The sequence below is a fragment of the Lycorma delicatula genome, chromosome 8 (genome assembly GCF_047948215.1).
Source record: "Lycorma delicatula isolate Av1 chromosome 8, ASM4794821v1, whole genome shotgun sequence".
NCBI lineage: Eukaryota > Metazoa > Arthropoda > Insecta > Hemiptera > Fulgoridae > Lycorma > Lycorma delicatula.
This window is the reverse complement of record NC_134462.1, coordinates 57,812,346-57,836,166: the sequence shown is the minus strand read 5'-3', so window position 1 is coordinate 57,836,166 and position 23,821 is coordinate 57,812,346. Positions and strand designations below refer to the sequence as shown.

The 23,821-nt window shown below is 29.5% G+C and overlaps 2 protein-coding genes across 17 annotated transcripts in view; both read right to left on the bottom strand.

The window, feature by feature from the left end:
- Positions 1-2,273, bottom strand: part of LOC142328594 (uncharacterized) — a 67,720-nt gene extending 65,447 nt beyond the window's left edge. For 3 of the 5 annotated variants that reach the window (XM_075372374.1, XM_075372380.1, XM_075372378.1), the window contains exons 1-2: positions 2,182-2,273; positions 1,927-2,021 (exon numbers count right to left, since the gene is read on the bottom strand). The gene's annotated coding sequence lies outside the window, so the exon portion shown is untranslated. Of the gene's footprint in view, positions 1-1,540; positions 1,855-1,926; positions 2,022-2,181 lie in introns of those variants that run through there. The other 2 variants (XM_075372375.1, XM_075372377.1) reach the window with 2 other exon arrangements.
- Positions 2,274-20,025: 17,752 nt separating this feature from the next.
- The window catches only part of ClC-c (chloride channel protein 3), a 137,168-nt gene continuing 133,372 nt past the window's right edge, over positions 20,026-23,821 (bottom strand). For all 12 annotated transcript variants that reach the window (XM_075373899.1, XM_075373898.1, XM_075373902.1 and 9 more), the window contains 2 exons: positions 23,538-23,757; positions 20,026-20,862 (listed from right to left, as the gene is read on the bottom strand). In XM_075373899.1, coding sequence (XP_075230014.1) covers positions 20,772-20,862; positions 23,538-23,757 — 311 coding nt within the window. In that variant the 3' untranslated portion in view covers positions 20,026-20,771. The remainder of the gene's footprint in view (positions 20,863-23,537; positions 23,758-23,821) is intronic.

Below are 23,821 nucleotides of genomic sequence, written 5' to 3'. Positions count from 1 at the left end.
ATAGAACTACCTCACTATAAAATAACTAGTATGGACAAATGAAAATAACAGCACAATCATTTACACACACACGTTCACAGAAAACAAAACAATACATCACTTTAACAAACAAAATAATAATAGACTTTAGAAATTTTGCACACAAATTTTTAAAAAACCGGATAAAACGAGGCCTTTATAACGGCAAACCAAATAAATATTAAACACAAAACACAATTATAAAGTAACATAATGTCCATGTTACATATAAACTGAGCTATTAAAAAATGTTCTACATTGATCAAACAAGTTGCAGTTTCAAAATGAAGATAAAAAGAACACTTGAAAAACTTCCACAGCAACACAGAATCAACATCAACCATCTCACACGCAAATTTATTGATAGTGACAACAACCTTAATATTCTACTCATGCACTAAAAGCATCTGACCTTAGCATACTTAACATATACATGATATAATGTAAAAATGATACATTAAATGAATAAACAATTCAAACCTAACAGTCTTTTATATACATTCTAAGTAATCTAGTTTAAATACATAACTTTTTAGTCAATAGGCATTAACTATAAACAAAAATAAAAAAAATAGCAATTAACATTAGCTAATACAAGGGTAACAACATCAGCACCAATTACTCAAGACAGTTGTAACAACAATAGAAAACACTTTAAGTTAACAAAATTTTATTTTCAAAATTTGGTTTTATATGTTTATAAAATTACTACTGTTTTTATATGTTGTTTTATATAAATATTAATTATAAGCACTGAATAAAATCAGCTATTTCAAAGGTCTATGCTTAAAAAACAAATTTGGGAAGTTGTTTTAAAGTAAGCTCAATTAAATAAACAAGCAACTGCTTTTCACAATAATAATAATATATTAATAAGAAGTGAATCTGACTTTTTTTTTATGTTACAAATATACACTAAACAAATAACACTTTTGCAATTATTACAGTGCTAACAATTTTTGTATTAATGCGATTCATTTGTATACAATGTGTATTTGTTGATGAGCATTTAAAAAAACCATTCGACAATCTAACCACTTTCTAAATTCACAATATAATCTGAAACTTTAATCCTGCCTTAACAAATTGAAATTTTATGCAATTACAAAACAAAGTTAAGAAAAATAATGTTTGGGTTTAAACATAAACAAATACATATGAGGAAAATAACAGACACAAAACTATATATGGAAAATCCGAGTCTTAAACAAAATACAGACTACCTACAAAAAACTCCAACTTAGTACAAGTATGATAATTACTAATTCATATAGAAATACCTTTAATTATTCTGTTTATCATTCTATAATGTTGGCAGTCAAACAAAATCAAAAATAAGTATGACATAATTAAAGAATTTAACCAAACATAAATCATGAATGTAGCTCTCCTAAAACCAATGATTAACTACTAAAATATAATTACGAATAAACCAGAAATAAATAATAACACAAATAAACTATTTCAAGACTGTTTAAACTTGTACATAGAACATGGAGAAAGTAGGTAGTCAGAAACTAACCTTAACTATCAGAACGAAATACTTAAAACTATCATAGTTGTACGAAGTGGATACGAACTTCAAAGCACATTTACGTAAAAATGCATGAATGATTTCATCCTATAAATGTGTAACGCGAAATTAAGAGTGCAATGCAACATAAGACTTTGGATAATAATTTGTTCCACAATATCCACCATAATGGTATCCCAGTGAGGGAAGTGCATATGCCTAGGAGTGCAATCCTTGAAATAAGTTAACTTCAGGGAATGCTTAGGGCACTTTTACAAGATGAACCTAGACCACGAACAACTTTCATGATTTAGTTTCAAATAGTTTCTTCTTGAACATTCAAAATAATACTAATAATACGCAATCTATCGGAAATAAATACAATTCTTACTTACAATTTCGGAATACAGGGGGCATTAAAGGCGAAAATTTCTAGAAATTGGCACTGTTGGCGCTGTCAGCATAATGGCGCCTCGTTGAACAGGATAAACTAGACCAACAAAAATATGTATTAACACAAAAAAGTTCCACTAAAATTCCTTTATTATACCTTTCTGTCTCAATGTTTTATCCAAATAACAAAAGAAGAATAACTGTCTGTCATCAAGGAATTAACAACAACCTTTAAAAAAAATATTAGTATTTCTTACCTTTTAACTCCAAAATCCACGGATGAGGGCGTTGGTAGTGTTACGCGTAAGGAGTTGCCAATATGGTGGAAAGCGAACAAGATGACCGTGAGCTTGCGCAATGGAGTATGGGAAATGTAGACAAGAATCGAATCCGTTATGCATGCGCCAAAACATTATCTCGAACCACTCATGCGATAAAAAATTAAATTATGATAGATTATATTTTAATAAACTCAATTTAAACTTATCATCTTCATTTTACATTTAATATAAATAAACCGATAATGTAAGAAACCTTACAAAATAATTTATTCCCGCTACGAGAGGAGTTTCAAAAATCAATATTGGGTCCAGCCTCTTTTATTTTCAGCCTATTGCCTACTAAAAATTTGTATAAAGGAATAATAATGAATTAAATGTATTTTCTATTTTAGAATATTTACTATAGTTTTGACCTACTTTTATTAAACAAATAAAATTTGCTGTTTAGTGAAGTAAACGACTTTTGAACTGACGAAAAAAATTTAAGTTTTCAAAATCATGAACGTATCTTTTTTAAATGTTTAAATCCTAAGTTAATTATTAATGTAAAATAATTTTACAACTTTATTTTTAAAAAAAAGTAAAGTAAATAATAAATTTAATTTTATAAAATTAAAAAGGAAAGCTACCCCAATTCCTTCACTGCAGTCTTTTTCATAAGTGACCAAAGAAGGCCATTTTGAGAAAGTTGTTACCTTAGTATAAACTTCCTAATCTAAGTCAACTAATACCTACTTTGATATTCTCAAATGGCAATTTGACAGACCAAAAAAAAAAAAAATTGTGATCAAATAAAGCAAATGCACAAACAATTGTAATTTATTGACTCAATAAAATAATGACAAAAAAAATTTAACCAGTCAACTAACTGTACCATTTGTGAATTGCATTTTTCATTAAGTCTCAAAATTAATTTTATTTCCATCTATTAATTCATTTTAATTCTACTGTCTATTATCTTTTGTAATGAACATATCGCTTCAACAACATAATTATTTTATCCTACCGCTCAGTTATCTGTTTACATATAAAAATCTTTGACTCAACTCTGTAGTACCTTCCCTTCATTGTCAAATTAATTAAATCTTGAAATGTATGATCAGTCAATCAATCTAATTCATCTCATTGTCAGTTAATGCTATAAAATTCATCCTCTCATACTTGTCTTCAAACCTATTTCATTTCAAATTTTATAAATTCTGTAACTTTCAACATTCTTCTTACCACCACATCTCAAAGCTTCCTATAGTTTTCCTTTCTGATTTAATTATTATTCATGTTTTACTTTCTATAAACCACTACATTCCCCAAAAATATTTTTAAGAATACATTTCCAATTCCTGCATGCTCTTTTTGTTTTGCCAATTTACTTTCAATCTGTAGCTTAACTTTATCTATCATTTGTAATTTTATATTTATTTAAGAATATAAAATTTGCTATTTAAGGCAAATTTTGCCAATTTCAGATAAACTGCATTCTTCTATTGCAATACTTAATTTCTGATTACCCTCCTTTATTTTACAATCCATAACTTTTATTTTAATTTCATTTAATTCCAAATTGAATTTCTCTCCTAATGATAAAAGCATATGTCACTCACTACACCTAGCTCTGTTTTGGTTTAAGTCAAAAGAACAATGTCATCAGTAAATTTTAAGAACTTTATTTTATCTTCTTGGATTTAAGAGTAGAGTAACTCTCTGCTCTTAAATTCTACGTTCAGTTCTTGTATTGATATAAGTTAGAAAGCAATTAGACAGGATTTCTTGTTTTACTCAACTCAACAGATTTTTCTTTATCTTCCACTCTTATACATGTAACTACCACTCTCACACAAATTTTAATAACGTTTTTCTTTAAAGGTCTGATTTTTATTAAAATTTTAAATAATTTATTCCATTTTACAGTAAAAAAAATTCAAAAATATATATTACTTGTTGGCTTTATTCTTCTTAAGCCTGCTGTCTAAAATTAGTCTGAGTGCCAGAGTGGCCTCCCTTATACTCATATTTTTTTCTAAGACCAGATTGGTGTATATTTATCCCATCTTTCGCTAGCTGTTCTATTCACGAGTAAAATATCCTAGTGAGAATTTTCTACGCATAAGTTAATAAACTTACATTGTTGTAGTCTTTCACTCTCTTTCTTTGGTATGGAAACAAACTTTTTAAATTTTGGGTGTTTCTCCACTCTTATATATAAACATTAATTTATATATTGTATCCAATTCTAGTTTTCCTAAACAAGGCAAAAGTTTTGTCCATAAATCCACTATAATATAAATCTTGTAGTCTGTTAAAACTTAAAGTGAATTCTTGTAGTATTCAAAGTAAATAAGAAGAATGTATCAAAGACACGATGAAAAGCACTGTCGGTTGAGCACTGATCATCAACCCATTAAATTTTCCAGCATCACAAACAACATAAGTTTAAAACAATGAAAATAAGCCAAGGTGCAATTTAAAAGGTTTTGGACACATATGCCTACTTTACCTATGTCCTATTATTTACTTGTTTTCATCTGTAACCAATAGTTTCACATCAGAAATTAATTAATTTATTTCTAACATAAGCATTACAGCTAATCACTACCTAAAGATCTAGTAACTGATCTAATGCTGGAGAAGCGAGTGATCTTGTGTAACTGCTTAAATATGTTTGTTTTTTTTAATAAAAATATATCTGACAATTTAAAAAAAAATAAATAAATATATATATAAATATTTTTTTTTGTCTTCAGTCATTTGACTGGTTTGATGCAGCTCTCCAAGATTCCCTACCTAATGCTAGTCGTTTCATTTTGCTATACTCCCTACATCCTACATCCCTAACAATCTGTTTTACATATTCCAAATGTTGGCTGCCTGTACAATTTTTTCCTTCTACCAGTACCTCCAATATTAAAGCAACTACTCCAGGATGTCTTAATATGTGGCCTATAACTCTGTCTCTTCTTTTAACTATATTTTTCCAAAATGCTTCGATCATCCAAGTTTCACTTCCATATGAAGCGACGCTCCAAACATATACTTTCAAAAATCTTTTCCTAACATTTAAATTAATTTTTGATGTAAACAAATTATATTTTTGACTGAAGGCTTGTTTTTCCTGTGCTATTCAGCATTACATATGCTTCTTCCATCTTTAGTAATTCTACTTCCCAAATAACAAAATTCTTCTACCTCCATAATCTTTTCTCCTCCTATTTTTACATTCAGTGGTCCATCTTTGTTATTTCTACTATAGGGGGGGAGGGGGTTAGAGGAAGGAGGTATAACAATGGCTGAAGTTGAGAGAGATGAAAATGGGGAAAGCTGCCGGTTGTGGTGATGTGGTAGTAAATGATAAGAGTGGGTGGTGCCCTAACAGTGCACTGGCTGTACAGAGTATTTAGAGTAGTATGGAATTAAGAAAGAGTGCCAGATGATTGGTGTAAAGGAGAAACTGTACCACTGTTCAAGAAAGGGGGTAAGAAGGTACACAGAAATTATAGGGAGTGACACTGTAACCCCATACTGCCAAAATATTTGAAAGAGTTTTGGGAAAAAGAATAAGAGAGAAGGTTGACAACCTGATACAGATAGGTTGATAGAAAATATCCAGGTCAAGTTGGTCAATCCCCAGTGCCTTTCGAGAAACCACTCGGTCTATATCTATGGGTTCCATAGCCTGTATGCCAGGGAATGGTGTCTCACCTGCCCTAACACCGACTTCTGCTTCATCCTCCAACCTCATGGTGGGGAGGACACCTTATGTTGACCTTATTTCAAGGTTAACATGATTTTCGCAAATGGAATGACTTATTTTTGATCCCAGTAATGAAACGAGCAGGAAATTTTACAAGGTCACATGGCTAACCACCAGAGATAGTGTTATACAGGTGCTGGGTTCTTTTTGCAGATATTTACAGTTACTGGTTTCTAAGTTGTGAGAACAGGATTGCTATTTGGTGCTTTCTTGAATCAGAAAATTGTGTTGATCAGATATCATATGCGATTAACTCCTAAACCAAATGTAAGGTCGTATGACCTTAAAAAAATTTCCAAGGTCATATGTGTGACCACATATTCCAATGTAAAATTTTCTGCTTTTTTCATTGGTGGGGTCAAAATAGATCATTCCATTTGAAAAAATTGTGTTAACCTTGAAATAAGGTTAAGGTCACAATGAGTTGTTCCCCTCCAATCTGAGTAACTTTTGTTTAAGTCATATGTTTGTATTGTACATAGTTTATGAGAAAATCGCCTGGGGTGATTAAAATGAAACACCCTGAAAAAAGGTCCAGGTCATATGTTTGGTCACATATTACAATGTAAAATTTTCTGCTCTTTTAATTGGTGGAGTCAAAAATAGGTCATATATACATATATATAAAAACTGGGTTGAATATTCAATACCTTGAAATTAAATTGCACACTCAGTACCTGGTTTTCATAGATGTAGAGAAGACCAATAAAGTGAGACAGGTTTTTAATATCTCAATACTAGATTGTGGATACCGGTGTTCTTTGGTGGTTGGGTTTCAATTAACCACACATCTCAGGAATGGTCGAACTGAGAATGTACAAGACTACACTTCATTTACACTCATACATATCATCCTCATTCATCCTCTGAAGAATTATCTAAGCGGTAGTTAAACAGGAAAAAAGAGGTTTTTAATATCTCAGGATTGGTGTTTGACTATTGAAAAAGAAAACTTAGATCATATGTTGGTGTAGTCTAACTACATAGTAAGAAAGCACAAACTAATAAACAGAAACAAATACCCAAAGTATCCAAATTAAATTGCAGTAATCTGTATTCAGCATGCTTAAGTGTGTCAAATGAACATTATGAACAACTATAAAATAAATGAACAAATAGAGTTCAAATCCAACATATTTTTCAACTACAGTTTGAGTGACTAAAAAAACTGCCTAACTCAAAAAACTGTCAGCAGACTGTTGTTGTCAGGTGCTGGCTTACTTTGAAGAGAAGAAGTCTATAAAAGTAAATACATGAAGTTTTTATTAGACAAATTCAGTTTTTTAAATTCTTCTCATACTCAGGAAGGAGTATTAGAGTCCTGAAAAGATATTCTGGAAGCATGTTTCTAAGTACAAATTCGTATAAACGCATCATCAAAAATACTAAATTTTATAAAACATTTTTTTTTTCTTCACTGTCTGTAGTAAACATAAAAAATTAGAGTATATGGTTATACAGAGTGAGTCAAAAGTATGGAAACCCCCTCAACAACTTTAAAACTGTTCCAGATATAATAATGTAAAGTTCAGGATAAGGTATCAGTCAACTGCTTATCTTTTGATGAGAAATAAAATTTCTACCCCTCCTTGAGGGTTTTTAAACCCCCAAGAGGACAGGGTGTAAACCCCCCCTTTTTTATCGGGAACTCAAATATTTTAAATGGAAACAACTCTTTGTGTGATATATCATTTTACAGATCTCTTTAAAACAATTAAAATAGTATAATTAAAAGGTTGGTACAATATCTGTACCCAAAATAGCAGTAGGATAAATTTTGGATTTTGAAAATTACTAAATTTAGTAAGTTAAAATAATAAAATTAAATAAAAAGAAATTCAATTGAATTAAATCAAAATCTAATAAATTTAATTAAATCTATTTAAAAAGTTAAATTTAAATAAATTGTTTTTTAACATAAACATTTGTTTTTGTTTCAATTTAATGAGTAAATAAATTAAAATACTGCCATCTCTAATTGTGCTGATCATTGATGGTCTCTTACCATTGTTGCAAAAATGAAGCTTACTTCATTGTTGTATAATATTCTATTTAGAATGTTTCATTACTACACAGTTAACCTTCTTACAAGAATTTATTGTGATTGGTTGGCTGTTTGATTTTTTACATTTATCGTATTTGTAAGCCACTTTTGTTATTTACATCTTTTTTACCTTTTTTGTAATTGTTTTTTACTGAATTAATTTTTTCTGTGCTACCTGCTAACATTTTTAACATTTTTAAAAAATGTTAACATTTTACCTGCTAACACTTTTAATATGAGGGGCTTTGGTGATAGAGTTAGGTTGTATAATTAAGTCTGAATTGTTCAATGCAACAATTAATAATTGTACCCCTACTTCAAAAGATGCAGAGTCAAAGACCATCAAACCATTTGAAGAAACAGAGAACATTAATGATGAAGAAAATCAGGGAGGCCTAAATCTGCAACAAATAATAACATATTGTTAGAGATAATGCAAGAATTTATAAGAATCCTCATTCCTCGACTAAAACAGCAGCACGAGAACATAACATTAGCCAAAGTTGAGTGATTCAAACATTAAAAAGTGAAAATTTCAAACCCTTCAAAATTCATTTGGTGCAAGAACTTAATGAAGATGACTATGATCAAAGACTTGAGTTCTATAAAATTATGATGAACAATATTTGTTCACATCCTAATTTATTAAACAACATAGTTTTTTACCAATCTCCATGATGGAGTAGTAGCATCCCAACCTTCCATCCAGAGGTCCTGGGTTTGAATCCTGGTCAGGCATGGCATTTTTCATACGCTACAAATTTCCATTTTCATAGGGGAAAATGACCAAAGCAGTCTATGCCCGTCATCTCATAAAAAAAAAAGAAGAAAAATACAGTTTTTAGTGACGAGATCCATTTTTTTTTTTTAAATGGCAATGTAAATTGCCATAATTGTTGATAATGGACTGATATTAATTTACGCTGGAATTGTGAGGCAAATAAACAGTATCCAGTCAAAGTAAATGTATGGGTGCAGGAATTCTTGGGTGGGCAATTGATAGGCCTATATTTATTCATGGAAATTTAAACACAGCAAAATATGAGGCTTTGCTTCTCAACCATATCATTCCAAATGTTGTTGGCCCTAACTTCCAGAGAGGCTTCAATTCAGGGAGCACCTTCAGTTTGTCACAAGGAAGGTTATAGATGCCTTCTTTGGTGACGGCGGAGTCATCCACCCTGATTGGGGGCTATATTACCAATTCTTTACAAAGGTGTCTGTGAAGCCATAATGTACACTGTGCCCATCTAGGCTCATTGTCTACAATTCCAATGTTATAGGGACATTTTATTGCGAGCTCAGCATTTTCTATTGTTAGCTGTTGTGGGAGGCTATAGAACTGTCATGAGACAGTCTCTGTGATCGCTGGCATAAATCCTCTTGATATTTTCACTACGGAACATAGCAAGCAGTATGTTTCTAAGAAGGAAGGCCTTCTTACTTCTGGGCATATGTGAGAGATTGAAGACCAAGTTACGTGGAATAATTCTTCTACTGGTCAATACACGCATGGTATATTTCCAAATGTTAGGGAGCTGTGAGCAATTAGGTGGCTCTCCCCCAATCGGTACACAACTCAATTCCTTTCGGGACATGATACATTTAGGAATAGTTTGGTTAGATTTGGTTTGGCTGATTCGGGCTTGTCCTCGGACTGTAGGGTTGATGACACTGAGGACCATGTCCTTTATGTTTGTCCTCAGTACGAGGACTGCCGAGGGTATGGGTAACCATGCTGTGAGGTGTAGTGTCGTTTCGACGAGGGTAGTTTTGAATGAGCAAACAGCACTGTCGGTGGGATGGTGACTGCACTGCCGAGGGCATGGATTCCCATGCAGCCATAAACTGTAGCGGCATCTCGACAATGGTGGTAAGTGAAAGTTAATGTCATGTGGGACTCTGCGATGGAGCTGAGTGGGAGTAGGAGGTCTGTCTGCCTCTCCCTTATAAACCAGATCGGAGTACAATTACAACACAGTCAGGGGTATGAACTGAAGATGAGTTCACTAAGGGACCTAGGAATAAATTCCTTTGTTGCGAGCAACATTTTTGGTGGTATGTTATTTATTTCTACTGCCTTAAATTATGAGAGATTTATGCACAATTGGCTCTGTAAAGTGTAGAACTAGGTGCAGGGTTCGTGCTTCTTCAAACTCGATTTGCTAGTTCAGAGAGCAACAATGTAGATCATTCAAGATTTCCGGATGAGGCCTGCAGCAAAGGCAAAAGCTGAGTTAAAAATCACTGATGTAAATGTCTACCAAGAAATTCACATCAGTGGCATCCCAACAAGTCCTGGCTTATTACTATGAGATGTAAAAAGTTAGAGGGCAAAAGATGACTCCCCTTAAAGCCCATCAGGGCTATGAACGGGGGGGTGGGTGTGGTGCCTGGAAGTGTCACAAGGCGAGTGCCTTCCCTACGGGGTTGGGATGGCCCTAACTTCCAAAATATTTGGTTTCAACATGATGGTGTTCCTTCTCATTTCGGTCTTTGGGTATGTGAAATTTTAAATGCATTTTTTTCTGGAAAATGGATAGGCCAAAGAGGTCAAATAGAATGGCAGTGAAATCACCCGACTACTTGTCACCATTGGATTACTTTCTATGGAGCCACTTAAAATAATGTTGTTTATCATAATAAGCCCCAAGCTATAGATGATGTACAAAATTACAAAATAGAATTTGAGAATCAGCACAAAATATCAATAGGGAATCATTAAATAATGAAGTATCATCCTTTTACAACCAACTGGCACACTGTCAAACAACAGAAGTAGGAAATTTTGAACATTTATTAAAATGAAAAGTAAGTAAAGCAAATTTTTTGTTCAATAATTGTTTTTTGTTTAAATATATTTTTTTGATAACATCCATTTAATCACATTTTTATAAATTTATCCTTAAATTACCAATGTAATTTTTTCAAGGTCCAAATTTTATCTTGCCATCAATTTGGGTTCAGACATCATACCATTTAATTTTAATTTCATTTATACCATTTTTCTTGTCTTAAAGAGACCTTTAAAATGATGTAACTTAAAGAGTATTATCATTTAACATATATGAGTTAGATAACCTGGACAACCCCCTCAGTAAGAAGGGGTTGAAATTTTATTTCTCGTCAAAAGGTACAGTAGTTAACTAATACCTTATCCTGAAAGTTACAGTATTGTATCTGGAATGGTTTTAAAGTTGTTTGGGAGGTTTTCCATACTTTTGACTGCCTCTATATACTAATTTTTCATTGACTATTGTTATTAGAAAATTAATACCAACAGTTAACTCACTCAATATACAACTGTAGTATAACAAAGGGAACTCAAACTTTGACTTGGTCAGTGATCACAGAAAATCCTCAAACTTTGGACTACCACAAGGTAGGGTTCTCTTGCCAATACTTTTTCTAATACTTGATTGAAAAGATTGTCAACAATCTTTTAAAACTGAACTTTCCTAACTGTACCATAATAACTTTCGCTGATGATACTGCTTTGGTTTTTTCAGGCGAGACGTGGGATGAAGTACATAAGAGAATACCCGTGGAATACTTATGGTAGAATCTTGGTTTGAAAGCCATATTCTTAAAACTTAAATAAGAACTCAACCTAAATAAGATGAAATATATGTCATTCTTGCCTGAAACTGGCAAACCCCCTTGTGAATTTCAACTAAACTGCATACACGTTCAGTAAATAGTAAGCAAATCGATAAACAGTAACTGCCATTTTAAGTCAATAGATGAAGTCAAATCAATAAAATATCTCAGAATAATATTGGATGATCATATGAAGTAGAAAGTCCATGTACAGTATTTAACATAATTTGATTTCAATGTAAATTAAAATAGTTCTGTTTCTACATATTTTTTCTTTAAGGTCTATTTTATTTAACTTAATTTTTCAATTTAAATTTTTTATGTATCATGTTATAAAAATCATGTATTTTTGTTTAATTAAATACTGTATTTTTAATTACTTCTTTTATTAATCATCCTGTTATAATGATATGAACTCATGGCTAGCACTCAAGGTTTCTTCTTTTGCTAGCTGCGTCAAGGATAAATATGTTGAATAAAACTGTATATGTAATTTTCACTTGACAATAAATAAATAATAAAAATTACCTCAGTTGAGCATGACTACCTATATTTTGATGTACTAATAATTATCTAACTTTAACAATATTAAAATTTTCTTTAACTGAATTGCATTCAGAGAAATCCATGAGTCCTTGGTATTATATATTACGAGGTAAAAATATGATTTGATATTTTAGATTTTTGTGCAGAAAAAGGTTGTGATTTGAACTGTATGAACGTAAAAAATACTTTTTTCTAAGCAACATGAGATAAAACAAATGGTTGTATATGCTGATCATACCATGATTATATGCTAATATCTAATTAAATCATGAATTACTGATATTAGGATATGCTTAATGCTGAAAATAATAAATACAAAGATTCACTTCAGAAATAAAAAGAAATTCACTTATCAGTTTATACTAAAAAAAAGGAAGATACTTGAACTTGATATCTGCAACAACTTAAATCTTAGCAGTTGAATCCTGAAAACAAAGAATGTTTAAGTAAGGATTGTGCCAATAGCCAAAGCCATTTTTATTGAACTGATTCCTACAGATAATCAATGTTGGGTTTGGTTTCCCTATGAGATGTTGAAATTAATTAAAATATAATGAACAAATAAGTCACAATGGCATTTATTATAGTACAAAGAAATGTGTTTGAACAAAGTTCTGAAATTGTTATGTTAAAATGAGCTCTACATACTAGGGAGATAAAATGCAGCACTTCCTTTCTGAAGGACATGAAAGATAATAGTAATAATTATTATTTTATATGTTTATATAAATATATATGTTTTATATATATCACATCATATATCATATCACTGATAAGAACAATCAATTTAAGATAAGGGCAAAAAAAATGCTATCAACTAGTGTGGTATGGAATATTTTACTTAATTAATACATGGTTGTAAGGTTTTATAGAAAAAACATTTCTTCCAATACAATATTTGAAAAATTAATCCAGATTTTAGATTAATATGATGAATAAAAATACTGAATAAATTCTGAAAAGAAAACTATGATTTTTATATATCTTTTGAGTACTAGCCACTTTATTAAAGAACCTTCCTTTGCCGCTGTATTTTTTATGTTACATTTCAGAACTATATTAAATATTATTAATAGTTCATTGTAACTGTAATTCTTACATAGAATTAAATTTGAAATTACTTTTTAAATTCATTTACTTCATTGCATATTTGAAGATAAGAAATGAAAATACACTTTTTGAAAAGCTGAGAAATAATTTGGTAATATTTTGCAGTTCTATGATTAATGGATTGTTCTCAGTATCATCTATATCAATTTTAGATCCCTCATCACTTGAATACAACTTGTCTTTAATCCTATTATCACAGCCTTACTTGCTATAGTGATCACAAAGTAGCACTTCTCTAAGTTGTTAAATTTTTCTTCCAATTGAATTTCGGCAATTAACTCTACTAAGCAGCATATACGAGATAACTAATAATGAATGACATCTTTCAGAAGTATAATATTATAAAAGAATTTGTTACAAACCATAGATAAAAGATGTTATGTCTGGCATTTATCACGGAATCAAAGCTTTGGAACATGAATTGTTATACTGAATGATATTGTGTAGTAGAATGAGCAACTTAAAAAACTGAACTGAGCTGACTCAAACTGCAGTTATTTAAAGACCACCTTTAACCCTTCATGGACAGATACCCATATATGAGCTACCTGTACTTACACTGGAAGGTGGAAACCCATATATGAGTCTCTGAATGTGACCGGCTTTTTGTCTTCACATAGCTACATATAAATTCCAAGAGATGGCAGGATATATTCTTTCAATCATTTTGCAGTGGGAATTCCTGATACAATGTGATTGGGAACCATTTCTCTTCATATCAGATGAGTTCAGTGATCGAGCGTATATAACAAGACGTGTGCATTATTTTTTTCATGCTTTTTAAGTAATTTGTTTACAAACTGTTCCTTCCAAAACTTCATTTTCGACTTGTTTTATTTGAATTCAAACAGAATTTTTGAGACAAAAATTCAGACAGAAATGAATAAAAATATTTACCTTATTATTATAATAAAACCATATTATATTATTCCCTATCTAGGTGTACTACTTCAAAATTGCTATTATTATATTAGCATCAATGTTACGATTATTATTCAATGTCTTTTACATGAAAAGAATTAAATATAAAAATCATCACCTATAGTTTGTAAATTCTAGTGCGCTCAGTGAGACATGTGCCATTTTCGCCTAAACTTTGTCTTGCGAGATAATTAAACAATGTTCCTTAACTAGATCTGTGGCAGAATTCAGCAAAAACACAAGTTATATGTTGTTTTTGAAACAACTCATGTTTTCTGAAACTCATGTTTTAAAACATGAATGCATGTTTTAAGTTACTTTAAAATAGTTTTTGCATGAACTTTTTTTTTTTAATGTCTTCCGCCCACAAGCATAAAACATCGCCGCCCGCGAAGAGTTAACACTGATATCATCGCTGCTACTACCAGTCATGTATTTTACTACTCTTGTCTATTGTTGTCAGTTGCAACTGCTCATGCTTTAGTGAAGTACAGGTTCATTCTTTGCAATTGTGTTTTTTAAAATGCCTTATTTGATCAAGAAAGAGCTGCTAAAGTGGAAGCTTATGTGCTTCTGGATCCTTTCAAGAAATGTGCCAAATATTTGCAGAAAAATTTCCAAATGCCACTATTCCAGCAAAAAGTAACATACACAATTTAGTTAAAAAATAGCATACAACAAGGTCAGTTTCAAATGCAAAATGATATGGACAACCTTCAACTTTAAATGAATTAGGATTACAGAGGACATAGCCTCTGCCAGCAGAAAAAATTTATAGGTAAATTTTCATAATATATTACTGTAAAATACACATCTTGCCATAAAATCTTCATGATTGAAATTTGAAACAGTATTCTGTAACAATTGTGCAACAACTTAGCAGTTCAGACAAAACTAAACATCTTAATTATTGCAACTAGTTTCTAAAAAAACACTGTAATTGGACAGACAGACCCAATATTGTTTCATGTCAAATGAGGTGTAATTTCATTTATCTGGGCATGTTAATTCGCAAAATATCAGGTATTAGATGAAAATCCTCTCCTGATGTGCGAGTGTTCACTTCATGATGAGACAATTGGTGCATGGTGTACTGTTTCTGGTGTACCATATAATTTTTTAAGAATTTTACATTCAGTAAATGGATCATTGAGTGTGGCTTTACATTAGAATGAACTGTCAGCAGAGGGCAGTAGACTCTGCATTCCCCAGATTTGTCTAGTTTGATTTTTTCCTTCGAGGCTATTTGAATGATAGGGTTTATAAATCAAATCCTTACATTATCAATGGATTGAAGGTGAACAATCAACAAAAAATTGACAGTACTGATTGACAACATTTTGTGTCAAGCAACTCTCAATATGATCACTATGCAGAAAGTGCATCAATGCGCAGGGCATTCACCTTGAACATCTTTTGTAAAAATATAGTAATATATAATTTTTGCTAATGTAAATACAGGATTTAATCTGCATTTTAATCTTTTTATTTCATTCATAAAATATACATGTCACAACTAAGTTTATTCTATAGTGGTTCAGTTTTAAGTTGCTCACCCACTAACTCATAAAACTGTTTAAAAAGTAAAAGCCAATTACCAGTTTTGAATTAAACTTTTTTAACCATTCTTTATTATTAGGGATGATGCTTTTTATAATTAGATACTCCATTAATGGTAGGAATTAAACATTTATAATTCAAATGAAACAATCCAGGTCTAAATTTTTTATTAATTTTTCATAAATTTAATATTTTTTTTTTAATTTGAATATAATAAATTTATTTATTACACGTTTACATTTTTAAGTACCCTTTTTTTAATGGTGAACAACCCCTTAAAATATTAAGTTTAATTAAAATAAACTGTTATCAGTTTATATTGTGAAAATGGTCTATAGATGCATTACCTACTAATGCAATTAACAGCTCATTGATTTAATTGTCACCAATGCACCTATCCAGGGTTATAAAAAGCCTAGCTAACAGAGTAGTAGTGTATAATATCACAATTAATGCATCATATTCCTTTCCTTAATTCTAACTGAAAAGAAGTACTGCAATAAGTGAATTTGTATAGTTAAACTGGACTGAATGAGGCTAAGAGCAAAATCACATGGTCTAGTTATTACTGAAATGTTTAATTAAAATTCTATCTTCTAGTGATAAATCTCATAGAATAAAAACATTCATCACCTGGCGCTTTGAATTAATAAATAACTGTGCTTGATTTATTAGTGAATAATTTTTCATTTAAAATCAACAATTTGAACTTAAAAATTTTAACCATATTAATTTTAATTTACTACATCTTAAAAAAAAACAATCTAATGAACAAATTTGAGAATTACTGAATTAATAATACAATTCCATATATTTATCTTGTTCATCAAATAAACTGTCAACTAGTTCCATAAACCCTTATACAAACTAGGAAGTAGGGAGACTAAACTTTAAATTCAACTTGATTTCTCATAAAAACAGATCTTTCAACAATTTCTTAATGAAAATGTTATTTACAATCATGAACAAGGTTAGAGAAACACTTAGCAATAGATGATAACTCCAACCAGAGGCAGTTTCATAATCAGATGGTTAGTAGTCAGTCCCTTTACTTATCCTTTTTTCTTAAATAGGTACAACAGCAATTGTGTCAGAAACTGCCCTGTTTCCATCTGTAGTAGCTGGCAAAGTAGCCTATACGACAATTCAATTTTTTATTAGGTTTCAGCAGTCTGGAAAATGCCTACAGGGTCTGTTTCCCAAAAAGCAAAAAAGGGCACTTTAGTGACTGTGGTGTATTTTGAGAAAAGGATGGCCTTCTACTCCTCCTTCATTCCTTTATAAATTTCCCCATTCTTTTGAAAATTTTTATAAAATGTAAACTAGAATACCACACATTAATAGTATTAACTAAAGTACTATTTATTACTATAATTATGAATAAGCATTATTGTAACAGCAGTTACGTGTAAATTTTGTAAATTGTTTTCAGTATACAAGGTTTGTTCAAAAAAAGACTGAACTTTTTAATTATGCACCAACAAGAGATATTTAGTGATGTGTGGTTGGCAGCAATGTGTTCTGTGTAACCTCCTCTATAACCACATGTTCTTGGATTGTTGATATATTGTTTAGTTTTTGTTATTGTTATTTGAGTGCAACATGTTTTATTAATAGTGATTTTTGTAATGTGTGTTTTTTGGGAGCAGTGATACAACGTAAAATTTTGTGTGAAACTGGGGAAAACTTTCACAAAAACTTTTCAAATTTTGAAACAAGCTTACGGAGATGATGCTCTTGGTCATATGTAATGTTATGAATGGTTTTATGAATTAAAAGTGGTTATCAGTCAATTGAAAATGACCCTCGACCAAGAAGACCTTTGACTTCAACTGAGGACATACACATTCAGAAAATCAACGATTTGGTATGTGCAAATTGTTGATTGACTGTCAGAAAACTTGCAGAAAGGGTTAGCATCTCAATTGGATCATGCCATGACATATTGACTGAAAAATTGAACATGATTGAGTTGCAGCAAAGTTTGTTCCTTGTTTGATGACCGAACAGCAGAAAGAACATTGAGTGGACAATTGCCAGTAATCCCTTGAACAAGTTGATGACGATGGAATATTCATGCACAGGATTGTAATGGGAGATGAAAACTGGGTTTGTGGCTATGGCACTGAGACAAAAGTTCAATAATCAAAAAATCACACATTACAAAAAGCTCTATTAACACTTAAACATATTGCACTCAAATAACAATAATAAGAAAACTAAACAAGAAATCAACAATCCAAGAACATGTGGTTACAGAACAGGTTATGTGGAACACAATGCTGTCAACTGCATGTTACTAAATATCTCCGTTAGCGCGTAATTAAAAAAGCTTGGTCTTTTTCAGAACAAACCTTGTATTACCTTCCCTTGTTTTGTTTAAAAAGAATCCAAATTTATAGCAAATTAACACTAAACTAGACTTTGGTGTTAAAATTCCTACATGGTGAAATATTAAAAAAGAAATATATCATTCATAATAAGTAGTGAATCATATCTAAGTACGAGGTACCTGACAAAATAGTTTTCAATTCCTGCACTATTTTAATTATTAATTTTAGAATAATACAAGAAAATTTTGAATGTCAAGAAGTATACTACTACAATTATATTAGTCCAAACCTTAATAGAAAGAACATGAGTTTTAGAAAATAAATATGTTAGTTATTAACAAATTATTAATAGTTATATAAAATAAATACATAAATGTTAGTAAAATTATTTACTTTTTAATTGAACAGGAAATAAAAATAGTTATAATTTATGATATAAATTAGGTAATGAAATATTAAACGAATGAAAGAATATTTATTTAAAAACTCAAAAACTTTCTTATGAAAAGAAAAGCAAAAAGATGATATCTTAGTATTAAATATATAGTATTAGTATTTAATATATCTTATTATATTAAATAGGCACATCTTTCTGTCCTTAACCAAATTTTTAACTGGTATTATTATTTTATTAAGTTAAAAAAAAAAATTGGATTACCTATCATTTATAATTTTAAGTTAGTCATGCAGGAGAGTTTTTATGTAATAAAATTGTGTGTTAATACCAAATAAATTTAAGAATTAGAAAAAAAGTTTTGAAACATTTGAGTTGAGTACAATGCTTTATGGTAATGAAATATAGCAGTAGGGAACATAGAAAGAAAAATAATACAAGTTTTTTAAAATTAGATAAAGAAATTATGAGATTGTAAAATTTGAAATAAGAGATGTAAGATGAATTTAAGAGAATATTAATTTATGGCAGAATCTTACAGAGATGAATTAGGCCAGTAGGCTATGTATTAAGACATATATTTAGTTAATTTGACAGAAGGATGTTTACAGTAAAAAATGTGGAGAAAGACTAGATTGTATAAAACAGATAATTGGGAATGTGATATAACAAATATTGTAAGGTTAAAAGATTAACATAAAATAGAAAGGAGCAATAGTATTGGAAGCATGTAATGATTAAAAATGTCTTCTTCTTTCAATCAGTATGTCCAGATAATAACAAATGTATAACTGTCTAAAACAAAAGATGTGAATAGTAATGAAAAGTTCAAAGTACAAAAGTTAAAATAACAATAATAGTAGTAGCTCTTCCATTAAAAAACCGATATGAAAATTCTGTGGATGCTAAACCACAAGACTGTTATCTGACATTTTTAACTAAAAGAATTGGTTATTTGTACTAAAAACACACAGTTTTGTATTTTTTTTTAACTGAGAGGAATGTCTAATCCAGAAGTACAAAAACAAACTGTAGTTCAAATTGAAAGGTACTTTATGTGGCTAGAACGTATGATTATATGGCAGAGAACTTCTCCAAGTCTTTACAATTGTCTGGAATAATCTAAATGATGTAAATAAAACAACATTTTTAAAATAAATTCAGTTGACTTGATAAAACTTGAGAGAAAGTATAAAAAAAAATCAACATACTATTTAAATTCTTTAAATTTTAACATTTTAGATTAGCTACCAAATTAAAAAAGTTAAATTTCAAGAAACATGTTTTTTTTTTTTAGTTTTTAGGTCACTTTGTTTTTTGAATTCAGTTAAATTTTTGTTAAAAGTCTATTTAATTTACATTTTACATACTGCCCCCTTCATAAAGCTATGTAGTACTACAATCACCTATTAAAACACAACAAAAAAAAAATAAGGAAAAATAATTACAAAATTTTTTTAATTATTTAAAATCAATAGTTTTATTAATCTATTGAATATTGACACTATATATATATATATATATATATATATATTTGTATTATATATATAATAATTTATTTACATATTCTTTACCTATAATTTGAAATATTCACTGCCTGTGGACACTTAATACAAAGTCATTTTTAAATAAATTATTTATAAAATATTTAATAAAAATTATATATTGTAATATATTATAACAAATGACAGCATTATAATAAAATTAAACAAAGTTATGTATGACCAGCACAGCAACAATAGTATTATGAAGAAAATTTACAAAATAGATATAATAAAACAACTAAAATCTATTTCAATACTTTCAAAACTAGTAACGATCCACAGAAATAGGTGCGATTTAATATGTAAAATGCAGTTATTTGCATATTTTATAAAGTAGAGATAATAATGTTAATAGTAATATAAAAAAATTAATAAATAAAAATGCAGACATAGATTACTAAACAAAAATAATATTAATCTTGGACAGGAACTTAACTAAAAAAAAAAATACATAAAAAAATAAACAAAATCTGCACCATATGTACATAATTTCACAGCTTCAATTAATAAATATAATAAAAATTCATACATTAATATATATGTATATTTTTTATAACAGATAATTCTTAAGAAACTATAATCATGTAAAATAACTACTGTATTATATAATATACAAATATACTTAAAAATACCATATAAGTAATATCTTTCATTCCACTCCATACATTAAAGTAATATCATTTATATAAATATATTTTATATGTTAAATCTTACACATTATTTAACAGTAATTATTAAATTAGTTCTTATATAACGTCCATTCACATTAATTGAAGAGCACAGAATTTGGATCTTCATTATCTATTTGTTTAATGTATCTTAATACATCTTTCTTCGTTATGACACCAAGTAACCTCCTGAAAAACAAATAATGCAGATAAAAAATTAAGCAAATATAATGTCAGTTAATGAAATAAGTTAAGAGAATTTTGTGTTCGTAAGATGAAATTAAAATTGATATAAATACTGTGTTCTCTCAAATGTAACAGTCAAAGATCAATTATCCAAGTCAGATACCAACAACTGTAGTCAATGAATTAATTATCAAAGTATTATATTACAGTAGCCTTTGCAAAAGTTAAATTTTATATATGTAAAATGTAATATAGTTTACAGAAAATGTACTAATAAACATAATGCAACCTAAACTAGGCATGAGGTTGAATTTGTGAAATCGGAGTTAAAATTAACTATTTACTTCCTTGAAATTAAATTGTGAGAAAATTGTTCATTTTTAATTAACAACAATATAATATAGATAATAAAAATAGTATAGTCTATTTTTATTCACAAAAATTGAACTGATTAACAATGACAGACTGTGCAAAATTGGACCTCATCAATTTTACTTGAAGTAAGGTGGAAAACTTTTATTACTCACACTATGTAAACTATGCAGTTTGACTTACCAGGACATTAAATGGAGTTGTTCTAATCTTATCTACATAAGTATATAATTCTGTTTTGTACACAAATTTATTTATTTTATTTTTTCTCCATAGACCGATCAAAATAACTCATTTAAGGGGAAAAAATTGTTGCCTGGCCTTTTAAAAGTGTAAATGTTAAAGGGGCTTATAATAAACGTAAAAAAAATAAATAAATGTGTGAGCAGGGGGTGGTGGAGGGTTGAAAAGGGGTGAAAAATGGTATTATTACGATTTCTGATGAAAGTTGACATCAAAAAAATTTGTGGTTATTAAAGAAACAGAAAGGTATACTTTCACCAAGTTTTGTCATACTTAAATTATTTTTGCGGGGAAATGAAAACTAAAAAAGTAAGATTTTTCGCATTTTGCTTGGAAATTTTGAGGTTATGTTAAAAAGTGACCTCTACAGAAGTTGTAGGTTTTTGCCTGATCTACATAGAACTTTTGTATTGGAAAATTTTTTTTTCAATGCTGCAAATCATCCCTCCACCACCTCCACTCACACATTTATTTTTTTTACGTTTACTATAAGCCCCTTTACCATTTTCACTTATAAAAGTACAGGTAACATTTTTTTTTCTAGTGTAATTTGGTTGGACTACCACCTGTATGAAACAAATCATTCAATGAATTTCTACTACTTCATTTATTATTTCTTTTTTAACTAATATTATAATTTGTATTAAACATAAAAAAATTGTGTAGAAAATTATATCTACGTGGGATTTTTTTTCTACTCAAGAGTACACCTTAATTTTATACCTGATAACACACTTCAGCTGGTTACTTATATTGCTTAGAGATGATAACAAAGATATTCTTATTAGAAAACTAGATCATTTACTAATATTCTAACATTAATATGCACTCTACTTTTCATCATCTTGAAATATTAACTTATACCATTTCTCAACCTGAGGGTTGCAGTAATATGAAAGGGGGTCATGAAATTAACCTTACATGCAAACAATAATGAAATCACTTTATGAGAAAAATTCATTTATTATAAACATTTTACTTATATTTACAAATACACATGTAAAGAAAATAAATTAATGGAATATTTGTGTTTGTTTTTCATTTAAAAGTTTCACCAAACGTGGATCTATGCTAGAATCACACAAAAGTAAATTATTTTCAAGAGATGAAAGACAATTCCTGTATTTAGTTTTTAGTGCAATCATGGATGAAAAACCCTTTTCAAAGAGGTAAGATATACAAGTCAAAACAAATTTAAATCTTCAGATGTGAATTGTAGTTTTAAAGTTTTAATGGCAGACTTTTTGATGAGCTGGTTGAATCTCAACAGGTAACTTAGCAGCTCCAACAACGTTTTCACTAAATGGATTCAGTACCCATCACTTCAAGAATTAATTTTTATCTTCCAGGAAATACTCTGCCAACTGAATTTTTAGTTCACGCAAATGCATCTTTATACTATCCAAACTGTGGTGAATAATAGTGTCTTCTTTATTCAATTTTTCTCAATATAATTGGAAGCGAGTAGAAACATCAAAATGTATACTTTGAAGGTGAACAGTCCAGATATCAAGCTTTTTAAAAGCATGAAGTATGTTAGTCATTAATAAAATGTTTTTATCATATCCTTGTAAATTCACATTCAAGTGTTTAAATGCGAAATACATCGGGTAAGTAAGCCAACAGCATCATATACTCATTATTCTGTAAATAAATTGAGAATGGCATTTGTTTATCCTGGGAAAATATTAATTCATCTTGCAATTCCAATAACCAATAAAATAAGTGTTAAATTAAATTTTTAAACTACCAGTTAAATCCTAAGCTTTGTTTTTCATATTATGAATATGACAATAATCACAATTTGTGTTGTTTTACAAAAGTTAAAAAAAATACCAGCAGAAAAATAAATTTCACTGAGTATAACAGAAATTATTCACGATTTCAATCTCATTTAAATCTCTAGGAAATAGTTCTTCAATAATTCAACAATTTTCAGTTATTGCTTCATGTAAGAATTATAAAAGTGAAACATAGAACATCAAAAGTCATAAAAAAACCATAAATAACTAATAGTTAATTATTTATACAAATTAAAAATAAATAAATAATTAAGTACTCACCCGTTATGTGTGACAAGAGTTTGTCGAAGACCTAATTTTCGGAACATGTCAACAACAGTTTCCATAGGTGTTTGATCAGTGATTGTAATAGGAGCCATATCCAATATTTTCTTTAACTTCAACGGTGGAGGAATAGTGGGTAAAGGCTGAAGATTTGGAGTTGAAACAAACAGTACAAGTGAATCTCCTCGAAGACCCTCAATTGTACGTTTAGCATTTTCTTGAAACAAAAAATTAAAAAAAATTTAAAAACAATGTTCATTGAAATCCTTGATAATTATTAT